Below are 16,756 nucleotides of genomic sequence, written 5' to 3'. Positions count from 1 at the left end.
TCCAGGGGATCTTCCCAACCCAGGGATCAACCCAGGTTTCCCATGTTGCAGGCATTCTTTACCAGCTGAGCCACCAGGGAATTTTGGCAGTAACTGCAACAAGCTACCCCGTCTTCTCGCTCCAGTCTGAACTGACTGCTCTCTGCACCTTCCGGACAGCGCTAATCCAGGAACTCTGTCCTGCTCTCACATTCAACCCATAGGCTGCTGGGTCTCTCTTAATTCTATGTGCACAGAAACTTCATGGTTTTGTCTGTAGGATCCATCTTCTTCATTATCTTCAGCACTAGTGATTTAACATCTTCACTTCTGGGAAGTTATTTTATACTCTCTATGAATACTATTACAAATTCAAAAACTCTTCTCTCCCTGTTTTCCTTTAGAATTTCTAACAGTCAGATATTGGGCCTCCTGGCTTACTTCTGTTTGCAAAGCTACCTGCCCTCATATCTTTCCTTTTTACTGTCCAGCAGCAGTAGCAGCAGCAGCAGCAGCAGGGTCTTCTACTACTGTTCTTTCTAAAACCTGAGTTGCCATTGCAAATGGGAGTTCTTTTCTCAAAGTGTCCTGTTCCTAACTTACTGCCATGAGGAGATTCTCATCTCAGACTTTGCCACTAACATTCAAAAATGTTACTTTTAAAAACATGTTCTTCTTTTCCCTGTATTGTCAGTTTCTTCCTGTTCGCTTTCATTCTATGTGTATTCTGTTTTCACACAACTATTAATCCTTAGTACTCATCATGATAAGGCACTAAAAGCCAACCGGAAAGACCACTGGCCTAAGGAGGCTGGCAGGCCATAGTTCTGCACGGCTCACCTTGTGTGTCGACAAATGTATTTATTTTTCAGGCTGTTCAATTTTTCCAGAGAACTGTTCTGTCCCTAGCATCACCAGCAGTGTTCTGATACGGAATGATGAACCAGTCACTCTAAATGCTAACTTTCTATCACAGCCACGGTTGTTAGTTTCTATTTATCCCAACTTCTGCTAGGCCTCCTGTTTGCAAATTTCTGCGATGTTCCCATTCGGTGTGTCCTAAAGAGAAGTGGCGAGTCTTCTGCCTGGGATACAGGCTCTCAGCATCAGGAGCTCTACACTCGAGGAGAGGGACGTGACAGGCTCTCAGGTCTGCAGACTCTGGATCTATCCCTCACCTCCCAGCACCGCCCGGTCTCACCCCTCCGCCTCTGCCAGGCCGGAGCCTTCAGGTTCTGAGCCTCCGGTCCTAAAGGGCCGCGGGGCTGTCACTGGCACTCTCCTCAGGGACACTCCCTCTAAAGTGATGCTTCCTATACCCCGGGGATCAGTGCAGCGACTCAGTCTCCTTTGCATTAAAGAAAAAGAACAAACAAATAAATGGTTAAATTTCTCATCTAAGCTCTCTTCCATTCTTTGTCTTCACTGATTTAAAATGATTTTATTATGATCATTTTAGTGATGCCACCAATGGGAAAGTCAAAACAAATTTCATCTTCAGCCAGAAGCCCAGAAATCTGCTCCTTTTGTTTCCTGTTTCCATCACCACTACACAACATCATGCTTGGATTGCCAAGATCAAGCTGGTCTTCCTGTGCCTTTGATCTCTTTCCGGTTTTAACTCCATTTGGCTTCCAGATTCATCCTCCTTAAGTCACGGATTCTTAAATCATATGTCCATCTCTGTGGACCTACACCGCTTTCAAAAAATAACAGTAACAAACACATTTACCTGGTCTGCAAGATTCACCATAATCTAGAACTAAGTCCGGTGGCCAGCCTGACAGCATCTACTCCTGGCCAGCATCGTGTCCTCTCGTGGTGCCACTTCCCACTTTCACATCCATCTTTCTCCCTCAAGCAAAACTCTGTAAGGCTTTCTCCCTTTTCTCATTTTTTCCTCCTTATTTATACTCCTCTCTTGAGGTTCACTTAGCTTCCACTAGTTCTTGAAGCCTTCCACCTTCAACAGTGTCAACATCTTTCTCCCTCCTCTGAGCATCTCCTCTGCAATAATAGCTGTCTGTATTGCCCATCATCAAAGACTTTCAAATTAATGAAATGAGACTATTAAATATTGCATCACATACACACACACACCCTTCCACTGCTTTAAAGCATTTGAGATAGCTTATAATAGCTGAAAGAAAGTGAAAGTCGTGCAATTGAATTCTCCAGTCCAGAATACTGGAGTGTGTAGCCTTTACCTTCTCCAAGGGATCTTCCCAAGCCAGGGATAGAACCCAGGTCTCCCGCATTGCAGGTAGATTCCCATCTGAGCCACCTGGGAAGACCTATAATACTTGAAACACCACAGAAAAAGGAAAAATACAAGCCAGAATAGTACTTACAGAACATAAAAATAAAATAGAACACAAAATTAACAATAACAATAACAAAAAGTCAGAACCCTAAAATTAAACAGATGACCTAACTATGAACAATCCGAAATAAACATATTTTGCATCCAGGCTGCTATGTGCCAAAATTAATTTTGGTTTCAGAGTATTTATCTTCAGCATGTCTAATAGCATTTATGTAACAGAACCAATGGTTAAGGCAACCCCACAGCTAACTAACGTGCAAATGCTATCAAAGGAATCAAGGAGAATGCGTTTCTCTATGGTCTTCAACAAAGACGCTTGTTTCTAGAGGAGACAGAACAATTCCGGGTGGTGAGACACCAGCAGAAAACAATACTGCATCAGGACTGGTCCTCACACTCAGGGGAGGATTCAGAGCAAGTTCCCTGCAGGACCGATAACCAGGGAACCGTCCCAGGCACATGGTTACTAAAACCTGGGAAAGGGTGTTCAAATATATTCCTAAGCTGCACACAAACTCTCGTTTTCTGTATGTGTGTGTGCAGATAACCCGCAGACAGACAGACATGACCGAGACAGCACTGGAGAGACTTGCTCGGGGGATGGGGTGGGGGTGGTGTGTGGCTGAGAAGATGTGTGCTTTTCACTGTGTGCCTTGTTAAATGTCTAGGTTTACAACAGGATTATGTATCTAAAAATCAAAAATTACATAGCAGAAAGACTCCACAGGGATCTACTCTCAAGCCCATGCAGTTTTTCCTATAAGTAAGACTTAGGCCACAAAATGGGTAGTCGTGCCTGACTGTGCAAAGCTTCAGCCCAAAGCCTGGCTGGTCCTTATCTGAGAAGCTGGCCTGGGGACCCATGAGGAGGAAATAGGGGCAATCAAACAGAAGCCTCCTTCAGGAGTCAGTGTGTTGGCTGCTTTACACTAGGGCAGCGACAGCCTGACAAGCCCACGCCGCTGACTTTTAAAACGTTGACCTTGTTTTCAAAAAGGTTCCCTTGAAGGGTTCCTCTGGCACCGCTGTCAGACTGGGACAGTGAGCGGGACCCGAGGCAGACACCTGGGGTCTCTGGCCACACTTGGCCATCAAGAGCAGAGCCTGGGCCTACCTCTGAAACAGGCCTACGACTTTTCTGCATCCCACAACTGCTCTATCATTCGCCAAAACACACTCTTCACGTGACTGGTAGGGACAAGTCACCATGAAAGGAGTCAGGTGACAGACGAAGCTTCAGGCAGACATAGCCTGGGTGCCCGCCCCGCCTCGGGCATCCAGGCACTGTATGTGACTACACGCCATCCCTGGCTGTGATGCCCAGGGCGCCTGTTAACACTTTATGATTGGGCACCGGCCCCCACTGTCTGTTACCACAGAGCACCAGCCTTACAACATAAAGTCAACACATCTGGGGAATCAATCTGTGACTTTCAGTTACTACCAAACTCAAGCCATTTTCCTTCTGAACAGAACCACTTTCCGCGACCCCTTCTTATCCAAGTGAACTTACAGTGGAAATTTGAGCAGCTGCCTGTATCAACATCATTTGGACGGGCTCTGCATTACAAGCTGTGTCCACAAATGTTCCAGCTGCACCCGCTGGCAGGAGCGGCAGGCCCGCCTCGACCCTGCACTGTCGTCTGCAAAGTTATTAAAGAATCAAGTTCTTTCTGGGCTGTGGCAGGTACGGCTCTGAAAGGGAATATCCCAAATGAAGCAAATAAATTCACATTTATTTCAAAGGCAAAAACTGCATGCAACAGCTTGTGATTAACCACACAATTTGTTTCAACAAAGCTCACAGTGCTCTGAGTATACACACCATGAATCAAATTAGAAGAAGAAAGCTCAACATACCATGTTTATACTAATAAAACCCCCAAAATTGCCTCCAGAGACAACTACGCGATATGATTACTGAGTTGGCCAAAAGGTTCACTCGGGTTTTTCTGTAACATCTTTATGGCCAACCCGATATAATTTCTATGGGTTTCCTCTGGAAGATAGATTTGGTTTCTCAATCCCCAAAACTATTTTAACAGTACTGTGTCAGTAACGAAAGACAGAAGGAATTTTGCAACCAGTGAAATAACTAGGACTTCTAGTTGCACAAGGGAAAATAGCAAAAACTGATCAACTGTATTTTAAAAAGTAGATTCTATACTGACAGTCTACAAAGCACAGACGAGGTTTTAAAACACCATCCATAAGCCCAGTACCTACGGACAGACACTTTCCATGCTATGCAAAGCTTTTCAAAAGTGCAGATGATGCCCTGGGGGTTCACATCACACAAACCACTTCATATCCTGCGTTCCCCGTTATTAGGCGCATTGTTACATGTCAATGAATAATATTCTTCAGTGAATTTTTAATGGCTGTTTACGGCCATTTATATCAAATCCCTAATGTTGAAGAATGAGGCTGTTTCCCGTTATTTCCAATTATAAAATATTCTGAACCCCTGGCACATACAATTTGAACACAACTGGAGGAGGAAATGGTAACCCACTCCACTATTCTTGCCTGGGAAACGCCATGGACAAAGGAGCCTGGTGCGCTGCAGTCCGTGGGGTCGCTAAGAGTCAGACAGGACTTTAGTGACTCAGCGCATTTCCTTAGGACAGTTAAAAGTTATAAAACAAAAATCAGTGGGCCAAAGTACCTTTTGATGTCTATATTTCTAAACTTCCCCAGAAAGACCACAGCAAATTGATACCACCTGACTGTGGCAACTCCAGCTTCCTTCACTTGGGCCAGCACTGGCTACGATCATTTCTCTAAAACGGCTGTCAAGCTGATAGGTTTACAATGTCTTAAATTCTTCATTTCTTTAACAATTAAGAGGTTGAAAATTTCCCTACAGGCATACTGACCTTTTGCATTTCTTCGGTCTGTGAACCAATTATATCCTTCAGAGCCTTATTCTAAAAATGTGGATAAATGTGTATATATATGTGTGTGTGTATATATATGTGTGTGTATATATATATGTGAAGAGCTGTGTACGTTTGGAAAAAAATACTTCTATACATTTAAGTTTACTTGATGAAAGCCATGTTTGTTAGGTGAGCAAAACCGGATTAATGTTATGACTCCTGAATAAAAAGTACAAGATGAGAGATGTCCAAATACCTTCACTGGCTGTGTGGTTATCTCAAGATGGGCTGGGACCATCATCAAGACACTGTGAAAACAATTTGACCTTCTTTCTGTCTGATCTGCTTTTTGCGGAGCCCGAGTTTCTATACAGGACAGAGAATCCTGGGCAGGCGGGCCGGGAAGGCGGCTGCCACTTGGAACACCGGCCCCGTGGCCACAGCTGCCGTGCAGGAGCCGGCGGGGGGGAGCCGGCGACCGAGAACAGTGATGGCAGCGGCGATGCCACGCCCGGCTGGCGGGTGCTGAGCAGCAGCAGGACCGCGCGCCCTGGGGGGCTCTCAGCCCTGCCAGGGGCCCGGGAGCTGCTCTGGGGGGAGAGCGCCCCCACCCCAGTGATGCGAACTGAGCTGCAGACTGTGGCTGCTCCTGCTGCTATTGAGTCGCTTCAGTCGTGTCCAACTCTGTCCGACTCCACAGACGGCAGCCCACCAGGTTCCTCTGTCCATGGGATTCTCCAAGCAAGAATACTGGAGTGGGTTGCCATTTCCTTCTCCACGCAGACTGTGGGGACAGAGCTTAACTGCAAATTCTGAATATGCCTGTATTCCAACTTGTGGACAGGTAAGCAGCCCAGGCTAGGAAACAGGAACGTCATCCTTAATGCAACTGCCAGGGAAAAAAGGAACTTTGAAATCAGCATAAACTCAGCTCACAGCACCACAGGGAGGAAAACAGACCCTGTCAAGTGTCTGAGAACTTCTGCAGGCAGAGAGGAAAAAGAAAAAGAGAAAGACATCAACACAGAAGTTTAAACTGATTCCAAGGGAGGCTAAAATTATGATTTGAAGTGAATAACGACTTCAGAAAAAAAAGAATGACTTGCAAGTGAGAAGCAGGAAGACCGGGGGCCTAGCAAAACCAACAAACTTAACCAGATGGCCTGCCAGCTAGACTAGCCGTGACCAGCTGCTGCGGGTATGCCACGGGGGTCCCCTCATCACGCCGCACCCCCTGCCCGAAGTCAGGACCTGTGCCTGCTCTCTGAGCTGGGCATGGAAACACAGTGGTGTCAAGAAGCTCAAACAGGAGACTTCCCTGGTGGCTTAGTGGTAAAGAATCCACCTGCCAATGCAGGGGACATGGGTTCAATCCCTGGTCCAGGAAGATTCCGCAAGCTTCAGAGCAACTGCTACTAAAGCCCGAGCTCCCCAACAAAACCGCAACTAGAGAGCAGCCTGTGCTCAGCACAACCAGAGAAAAGGCCTGTGCAGCAATGAAGACCCAGCACAGCCATAAATTAATGAATTATTTTTTAAAAAAAATAAAAAAACCGAAGAGGAAACTTCACTACCCATTTCAAGTTCAAAAGAAAAAAGAAAGAAAATCTACTATTATTTACCCACCAGCATAGACTGTACTCCTATATTTTACTCCAAAAAGAAAAAACAAAAAAAGTTGCTGCACTGTGCTGTACACACCTAAGACAGAAAATCAGACCTGCTAACGGGCAGCCAGTTGGGAGCCTGGCTACAGGCTGAACTTTAAGGAGGAAAGGGAAGCCTTTGTGAACGGCTGAGAACAAAGTTATTAATAACTGAACTAGATCTTTCTGACTCAGGTGCTCTGGAACCTTTTTTTTTTTTCACTTTCCTCAAGTTGCCTTCTCTTTCTTCTGCTACTCTGAGTTGAGAAATCAAGAAGAACATTTATGCTGTACAATAACCCACCTTGTTGTTATAGTACCAGGGAATGCCAGTGGTTGCTAAATGCTCTAGGAACACTAGCTGCCATTCCAGAAGTTGGTTACTTTTCTCTGGAAAATGTGTCACATGTTTCTTGAAGATAAACAGAGGGTAAAGATCTCGTAAAGATCTTGCTGTGAGCTGCTGTCTACAGTGACGAAGGGGAAAGGACCCCTCCTCCTTCTTCCGGCCAGCCCTCCTCCAACAGGCCCTGGTCTGACTGCAGAAAGGAGACGCAGTCTGCTCCTCCTCCCCAGGACCCGAAGTACCTCCCAGCCTGAAACACAACCTCACAAACCAGGGCTAGAACATCCGTCACTGGAAACCAGCCTGGGAGATTATTTTAAAGAGCGACGCAGCTGAGCGGTTACATGGAGACTGAAGGTACACCCGAAAGAGAAAGCTTTCACAAACGCTTTTATGTAAACTGAGGCTGAGACAGAACTGTGGTATGGCGACACACAGTTTCCAAAAGCTGTGTGTAAATGACTGAAATGGAAGTGAAGATGCGTTCTAGAAAAATGTGCCAGATGACTTGAGCTCCTCTATACTAAATAACACTGATGTTAAAAAATGCAGGTGAAGGAGGGAGCAGAATTTTATGATTTTCAGTAATTCAATTAATAAACACAAGTAGACATTCTGTTTCATCTGTATCCTAAAAGTTAATCTTTAAGGGTTGATCAGACTCTTTTGGAACTTCCTAAGGAAAATACAGAAAATATTTTGAGAACTATGGCTCATTCACATACAGAATCTGAAAGCCACAGAATGGATAAAGGCAGTTTCCAGAGTCAGGCTACTAAGAGTTTCAGATGAGCGTCATCACTGCCCAGTGGTTGCTATAACAACTAGGCAAGTTACCCAAGCTTTGGGAGACCGGGTTTCCGACAGCACCACAGGAGGGTTACTACCACCAGCCCTCGTGGGTGACTGATGAAAGCCTCCAAGCAGATGCAGATGGTTCCCAGCACAGTGTCTGATACCCAGGACTCAAATGACAGCTCTGATTTCACAAATAATACCTAAGGAATTAATGTCAAGTTCAGAATCTCCAATCTCTTTTTTACGGGGGAGGGAAGAAGTAGAAAAGAACAGTTTTATTGCTTTGCCAGCAAAGTGGGGCACGGTGGGTTCATGACCTGAAAAACTGCGTGTCCCAACCCAGGAGGGTTTGGTGAGGAGTTTTACAGCAACAGCTCAAGGGTGGCAGATTCTCCACTCTTAATAAATGTACTAAATAAATGAAACTATTATCTTCTCAGACAAAACTAGAAGAATCTTATTCAAGAGTTATTCCTGAAAAAAAAAAAAAATTTAAAATGGAAGGTATCAAAATGACAAACTATATTTATAGAATAAAAGAATTTAGTAATTGCAGCAGGCAGAGAAAGAGTTCTAAGACCAAAACATTATACTGAACAAAGACCAATCTGGGCTGGTCAAAAATGAAAACTAATAAGTTCCCTGGAGACAAACTAGCAACTAAATTTCCATCGTTTCTATTCTAGCACTCCCCTGTTGTTCCTGTGCAGAAATCCAACCAAAGGCCTTGTTTCATCACCATCTTTAGCTCTAGGACTTATAAGAATTAAACAAAATAACCAACCAACCAAAAAAAAAAAAAACCACACCTCAAAAACCTCCACCACAAAACCTGCCACACCTAGCTAGCCACAACCTTCTTGAGGGGACCAATACCCTCTTTATTTGTAAAGATTACGGCCTCCTTAAAAGTATTTGACACGTCACATGACCCAATGATTCCACTCTTACATATACACTTGCTTTTTAACACATGCCTACACAAAACACAAAAACTCACGCACAATATTTATAACAACATGGTTCATAATAGCCAGATATCCATCAATGACGGATGAATAAGCAAAATACGGAATATGCATCAAATTCAGCTGTAAAAAGGAATGATATGCTGACACGTGCTGCAACAAGAATGAGGCCTGGAAACATCATGCTAAGTCAAAGAAGCCAGCCACAGAAGACCACACGCTGTATGATTCCATTTATGTGAAATGTCCAGAATAGGCAAATTCATAGAAACAGAAAGCAGGTTAGCAGTTGCCAGGAACTGGGGGGAGGACAGAATGGGAAGTGACTAGCGAGGGTGCAGTTAGTTGCTCTGGGGGTGATGAAAAGCCTCGAAGTTTAGACAGTGGTTACGGCTGCACGATGCACGAGTGCACCTGAATGCCACACTGTGCACTTCACCAGGGTGCGCTTCATGGGTGTGTGAACTGTAACTCAATCATGGGTGTGTGAACTGTAACTCAGTCATGGCTGTGTGAACTATAACTCAGTCATGGCTGTGTGAACTATAACTCAATAAAGCGGCGATTTGAAGTATTCTACAGTGTAAGTATACATGTATTTATGAATATTGGTCTATACCCACAATAAGTTTTCATTTTACAGATAGACATATAGCTTCATACCTATTCAAATTAATGTTAAACTTTTTTTAAGGCCATAAAATATTAGCAGAGTCGAGGGCCTCCTGGACTATCACATAACCAAGTTTGACTATCACTGATACACATTAAAGCTTTAAACTTAAATCTGCACTGAACTAACAACTTTAAACTCCTAAAATTAGCAAATCAGCAGCAATCCGCCCTTTGGTGAGCTAGCTTCAACTGTAATTTCTGATATCTGAATGGACTCGAGAAATTCTACAAGTTAAGTAGTACGCCTTGGTGTACACACACACAGCCATCTCCTGGTACCACCCCACCTTCCCATGCCAGAAGCTGTGGGTGCTCTAGTCCCTCAATAAAATGGCCAGTCCAGTTGAGTTCCACATCCGAGGATCAGGAGGGCTGACTGCATACAGCAGACAACACAACCTTCCAAGCACACGGCAGTCCCTGGCACCTACCAGGGACCATACAGAGTGAAATACCTGAACACCGTATTTGTAAAACAAGGCCACAACAATATAACTTTTGCTCTACATGGTGACCCTTTACGTGGGAGTCGCAAGCCTGTCCCATGAAGGACCAGACGGTAACTATTTTCGGCTTTGTGGACCAGACCACTTTGGATGCGAGCTCTTCCACCCTGCCCCCATCGCGAGGGCAGCCCCGGACAATACAGACACCAAAGCCCCCAGCGGTAAGCAGCACCCTGCCACAGAACTTCCTGCCCTGGTTGAAGTGATTACCTACTGTGCACTTAGAACACGGGTGCCACGACTAATGATTCCAAATGGAAACAGCCACGAGCGGCTCCTGGGCTGAACAGCACTGCCTTAGACCACCACGTAGCCACTTTCACCTCTGTCATAAACGCAGAAAAAGTAAAGGAGTTAACTTTGAAGGCTAAAAATGAACCTTACTGATTCTATCATAGGATGAACTGCAGAGAGAACACGTGATGTAAAATTTCTAACGAGTCACGGGTCGGACCAGTAAAGGATCGAAATCCTACGCAAATGACCTCGGCTGACACGGGAGGATACGTGTAGAGTTCCATGTATCTGGACTTGGCCATGCTCTGTCTGGTGTACACTTGCTGGATGCCAGCTCTGAGGTCGTCCCAGATCTGGTCGAGGCCGATCTGCTTGAGTCCGTGGGGGTTCTGACTCCGGTTGGATGACATGGTGAGTAATATTCTGAAGTCGTCCAGTGCAGCAATCCTTAGTCAAGGTTCAGCTAATTCTCCATCAGATGAAAATATACAGTTATCATTCCAAATTTATTCACAGCGGCTCAGAAAGGATGTCCTTTGAATGGAGAGAATGAAATCTCATCGCAGGCAAACCTGAAGAAGAAATACAGGGAACTGATTAGTCCTCTCTCAACAAACATCCTGCCTCACGGGGTGGGGGCAGTGTGAGAGGACGCTGCGCACATGCTGATGGCAACGCTGGGTCTGCGGGCCCCGGCAGGCGCCTCTGCACGCTGACCCGGAGATTACCTCACTTTCTATGTGACAACACACTCACAGAACATGGTCTGTGTAATATGCGTATGTAGACGCTTAGTTCAAAATCATTTTGCTTATTAGAGTGCGCGGAGAAGAGCTGGAAAAACTTATACACAAGCACAACTAACATGCTGTTTCGCTGGTCTTCAAAAGGTCTACATTACTTGACCTACGTAACAGTTAGACAAACTCAAAGGAAAAAAGGCAAAGGAAATGTCCAGAAAGAGCAACACAAACAGCTAACAGAAAAAGCCAAATGTTCAAACTAGTTACCTGTGAGTTAAAAATAAAAAAAAGTCACTTAGCATCTGGCAAAACACAAATGGTGGTGAGGCTGAAAGTGAGGGGGAATGGTCACTCCTTTTGGGGGGAGACGAGGAGCGGTGGGCAGCTTGTGAGATCTTACTTCCTGCACCAGAGATTGACTCTGGACCCCGACAGTGAGAGCACTGAGTCCCACTGGACGGCCAGTGAATCCCGGTCACTCCTTTTTTAGAAGGGAATTGGGCAAGAATTATCAACATTTAAAATGTACCCTGAACTTAGGCTTTGAAGCTTAGCTCCACACCTACAGATAGATGGTCATGGGCAAGTTACTTCTCACTGCTCTAAGCCTCAATTTCCTAGCCAGCAAAATAGGGGCAGGTCTATTTAACACACAGTAAACACTTGACAAGGGGTGAAGTGAAGACTGGAGTGGGGAGCCTTTCCCTTCTCCAGGGGATCTTCCCAACCCAGGGATCAAACCCAGGTCTCCCGTATTGTAGGCAGATTCTTTACCAAATGAGCCACCAGGGAAGCCCAAGAATACTGGAGTGAGTAGCCTATCCCTTCTCCAGTGGATCTTCCCGACCCAGGAATTGAACCGGGGTCTCCTGCATTGCAGGTGGATTCTTTACCAACTGAGCTATCAGGGTTGACAAGTGGTAATGCCTATTATCTCTAAGTGTATGAAGCAACTGCAAAATACAATTTATAATGCCTCAGGATTATGAATCCACAGATAAAGAACATTAGCTATCCAATATTGTGTTAAGTCAGTACTTTCCAATATAAAACATTACAGACATACTTCGAGGAGTGTCTATGTATATCACATCAAAATGTGGTGGTTTTTAAACAAGTATTTCTGGTGCGAAACTAGGAAACATCAAATTACTTCAATGGCTCCAAAAAATAAATGCTGGGAGGTACATGGTATCTGGAACACTAAGAACGGGTGTCACAGGCTGCAAGGGATTCAGTGCACCCTGCGCCTCAGTGGCTGCACGGAGCTCTCTGTGGGCTAAGGCACCTTTAAGAACAGTGGGAGCCACACAAGTGGACTGCGCCTGAACTTCTAAAGCCTAAATCAACTCTGATACTTAGAACCTAAGCTATGGGGCTTAATATTTTATGAAACCACAACACCATTCCTAATCTTAAAAACACTTCACGTCACACATGCAAATAGGTACATCCAAAAGTGAAACATAAAAATGTCTAACACAAGAATGAATCCTCTTAGTTTTAAGAAACTAACACCTCAGCAACCACTTTGCAAATGTTTTCTGACTTCAATCTGCCTTTTCTTGACCTTGCACGGTACATGCCACCACCCCACTTGAGAGGAACTGGGGTGTTCTGGATTGGTAGTGAGACTGAAGGGGGCAGGGCACACAACCTTTAAAAGAATGACACAGCCCAAGGACACGACACAAACTGCTTAGAAGCAACCAGGTCCAAGATGGCGGGCAGCTGACTTCCACTAGACCTTGGGTCTCGGGGCACACTTGCTGCAACACCTCAGCACGCTCCGCGACACACCCACGGGCACCAGAACGGTTCCAAGGATGGCCATAAAAGGGCAAAAAGTGGGTAGTGGCCCACTTTCTGGAAATTCTCATCCCTTCCCCAAAACAGCTGAATTTCTCCTCCACTGGGTCTTGGTGTGCACAAGATGTCACATGCTAGCTAGCAAGGTTAAGTTTTGCCAAGAGAACACACTGGTCCTATCAAACACCCTCTTCCAAAAACACAAAAGACAACTCTACTCATGGACATCACCAGATGGTCAACACCGATATCAGACTGGTTATATACTTTGCAGCTGAAGATGGAGAAGCTCTATACAGTCAGCAAAAATAAGACCAAGAGCTGACTGTGGCTCAGATCGTGAACTCCTTATTGCAAAATTCAGACTTAGATTGACGAAAGTAGGGAAAACCACTAGACCATTCAGGTATGACCTAAATCAAATCCCTTATGGTTATACAGTGGAAATTCAAGGGATTAGATCTGATAGACAGAGTGCCTGAAGAACTATGGACGGAGTTTGTGACATTGTACAGGAAGCAGTGATCAAGAGCATCCCCAAGAAAAAGAAAAGCAAAAATGCAAAATGGTTGTCTGGGGAGGCCTTACAAACAGCTGAGGAAAGAAGAGAAAGGCAAATGACAAAAGGAAAGACCTACCCATCTGAATGCAGAGTTCCAAAGAACAACAAGGAGAGGTAAGAAAACCTTAAGTGAACAATGCAAAGAAATAGAGGAAAACAATAGAATGGGGAAGACTAGAGATCTTGTCAAGAAAATCAGAGCTACCAAGGGAACATTTCATACAAAGATGGGTACAATAAAGGACAGAAACGGTACGGACCTGAGAGAAGCAGATGATATTAGGAAGAGGTGGCAAGAATACACAGAAGAGTAGACTCCTCTGGTGATTCAGTAGCTAAGACTCTGAGCTCTGAAAGCAGGGGGCCTAGGTTCAATCTCTGGCCAGGGAACTAGATCCCACATGCCGCAACTAGAACCCAGAGCAGCCAAAAAAAAAAAAAAAAATACACAGAAGAATTGCACAAAAATGGTCTTAATGACCCAGATAACCACGATGGTGTGATCACTCACCTAGAGCCAGACATCCTGGAGTGTGAAGTCAAGAGGCCCTTAGGAAGTATTACTACAAATAAAGCTAGTGGAGTTAATGGAATTTCAGCTGAGCTGTTTCAAATCCTAAAAGATGATGCTGTTAAAAGTGTTGCACTCAATATGCCAGCAAAAGGTCAGTTTTCATTTCAATCCCAAAGAAGGACAGTGCCAAAGAATGTTCAAACTACCACACAATTGCACTCATTTCACATGCTAGCAAGGTAATACTCAAAATCCTTCAAAGTAGGCTTCAACAGTATGTGAACCAAGAACTTCCAGATGTACAAGCTAGATTTCAAAAAGGCAGAGGAATCAGAGATCAAATTGCCAACATTCACTGGACTATAGAAAAAGCAAGCAAAGTCCAGAAAAACATCTACTTCACTGACTACACTAAAGCCTTTGACTGTGTGGATCACAACAAACTGTGGAAAATTCTTCAAGAGATGGGGATACCAGACCACCTTACCTGCCTCCTGAGAAACCTGTATGCAGGTCAAGAAGCAACACTTAGAACCAGACACGGAACAACGGACGGGTTCAAAATTGGGAAAGAAAGGAGTACATCAAGGCTGTCTACTGTCACCCTGCTTATTTAACTTATGTGCAGAGTACATCACGAGAAATGCTGGGCTGGATGAAGCTCAAGCTGGAATCAAGATTGCCGGGAGAAATATCAATAACCTCAGATATGCAGGTGACACCATTCTTATGGCAGAAAGTGAAGAGGAACTAAAAAGCCTATTGATGAAGTGAAAGAGGAGAATGAAAAAGCTGGCTTAAAATTCAACTTTCAGAAAACTAAGATCATGGCATCTGGTCTCAACCCTTCATGGCAAATAGACAAGGGGGGCGGGGGGGCGGCGGCGGGAAACAACTGAAATAGTGACAGACTTTATTTTCTTGGGCTCCAAAATCACTGTGGACAGTGACTACAGCCATTAAATTAAAAGACACTTCTTGGAAGGAAAGCTATGACCAACCTAGATAGCATATTAAAAAGCAGAGACATTACGTTGCCAACAAAGGTCCCTGTAGTCAAAGCTATGGTTTTTCCAGTAGTCACGTATGATGTGAGAGTTGGACCATAAGGAAAGCTGAGCACCAAAGAATTGATGCTTTTGAACTGTGGTGTTGGAGAAGACTCTTGAGAGTCCCCTGGACTGCAAGGAGATCCAACCAGTCAATCCTAAAGGAAATCAACCGTGAACGTACATTGGAAGGACTAACGCTAAAGCTCCAATACTTTGGCTACCTGATGTGAAGAGCTGACTCATTGGAAAAGACCCGGATACCGGAAAAGATTGAGGGTAGAGGAGAAAGGGGTGACAGAGCATGAGATGGTTGCATGGCATCACCGACTTAATGGACCTGAGTTTGAGCAAACTTTTGGAGGTAGTGAAAGACAGGGAAGCCTGGTGCGCTGCAGTCCATGGGGTTACAAACAGTTGGACATGACTGAGAGACTCAACAAAAATAACAAGGCACTTATCATCCCACCTCACTTCCACCCCAGGGGCAAGGTTAATACGGTACACTGAATAAAATGGTCAGTGATTTTATTTTTCCCCACAACCTCATTGTCCCCATTCAACATCAGCACCCAAATGTGCTCACTCTTTCTATTGTACATCTGATTCCAGTTATGAGTCTTACTGTATCAGAGTAACCGGTATTCCAAGATCAAACACAATCTCTCATGTTAAAATATCAAGTCTACTTTATTACACACATTTTCTGTCTAGTTCTACGCGTGGGAATCTGGTGCCACAGCCAAGTCTTGGCTCATGTGGTGAAAATTCAGCAAACTATCTTACTTCTGCTTTTAGGTGCTTTACTGTTTTCCCTTTCAAATGAGTCATTCCCATTTTCTGGTTGTCCTCACTGAGTATCCAAAATCTACACAGTTCACAAAAATTCACGTCATTACTGACTTAATTGAGAAGTTGAAAGAGGCTAACCTCATCTTCGATGGCACCCTACTCCAGTACTCTTGCCTGGAAAATCCCATGGATGGAGGAGCCTGGTGGGCTGCAGTCCATGGGGTCGCGAAGAGTCGGACATGACTGAGCGGCTTCACTTTCACTTTTCACTGTCATGCATTGGAGAAGGAAATGGCAACCCACTCCAATATTCTTGCCTGGAGAATCCCAGGGACAGAGGAGCCTGTTGGGCTGCCGTCTCTTGGGTCGCACAGTCAGACACAACTGAAGCGACTTAGCAGCAGCAGCAACCTCATCTTCTATTTTTAATAACCCCCAGAGAGTCTCCCATTTATAATATTTAACATTTATCACTTATCCTACAATAGAGAAAGCTAAAACTACATCTAAAAGGAAACATTAAAAGTAAGAACATCAGAGAAATATCTTAAAAATCAGGCCATGTGCTAACAGCAGCTGACCTGCTGGTCTCAGGCTGGGCTCTCTGGAGCAAACGCCTGGACAGAGTTTGGTGGTAAATGCTTCTTCGGGATGACATCTGTGAGGGGCGGGGGAGGATACAGGCCTGGGCAGAGAGGGGCTGAACCGTGAGGTGGCCCCCGCCCGGGAGGCGTCCAGCGCTGCCTGGACTGGCACACAGGGCAGCACAGTCTGTGCTTCCGCTCCTGGGGGCTCAGTCCCCGCAAGTGCGCCGGGTGGGGAGGTCAGGGAGGACCTTACAGCTGGAGGGCCTCTGGGAGTCCAGCCCCTCCCTGAAGGGGCACGTGGGTGGGGCCTAAATGGATAGGGGATGCTCTGGTGATC

At 45.0% G+C, this 16,756-nt stretch overlaps 1 protein-coding gene across 5 annotated transcripts in view; it reads right to left on the bottom strand.

Moving 5' to 3' along the window:
• Positions 1-16,756, bottom strand: part of CUL1 (cullin 1) — an 88,042-nt gene that overhangs the window by 42,384 nt on the left and 28,902 nt on the right. For all 5 annotated transcript variants that reach the window (XM_061415020.1, XM_061415018.1, XM_061415016.1 and 2 more), the window contains exon 2: positions 10,634-10,935. In XM_061415020.1, coding sequence (XP_061271004.1) covers positions 10,634-10,773 — 140 coding nt within the window. In that variant the 5' untranslated portion in view covers positions 10,774-10,935. The remainder of the gene's footprint in view (positions 1-10,633; positions 10,936-16,756) is intronic.

This window comes from Bos javanicus, chromosome 4 (assembly GCF_032452875.1).
Source record: "Bos javanicus breed banteng chromosome 4, ARS-OSU_banteng_1.0, whole genome shotgun sequence".
NCBI lineage: Eukaryota > Metazoa > Chordata > Mammalia > Artiodactyla > Bovidae > Bos > Bos javanicus.
This window is presented reverse-complemented; position numbering and strand designations above follow the sequence as displayed.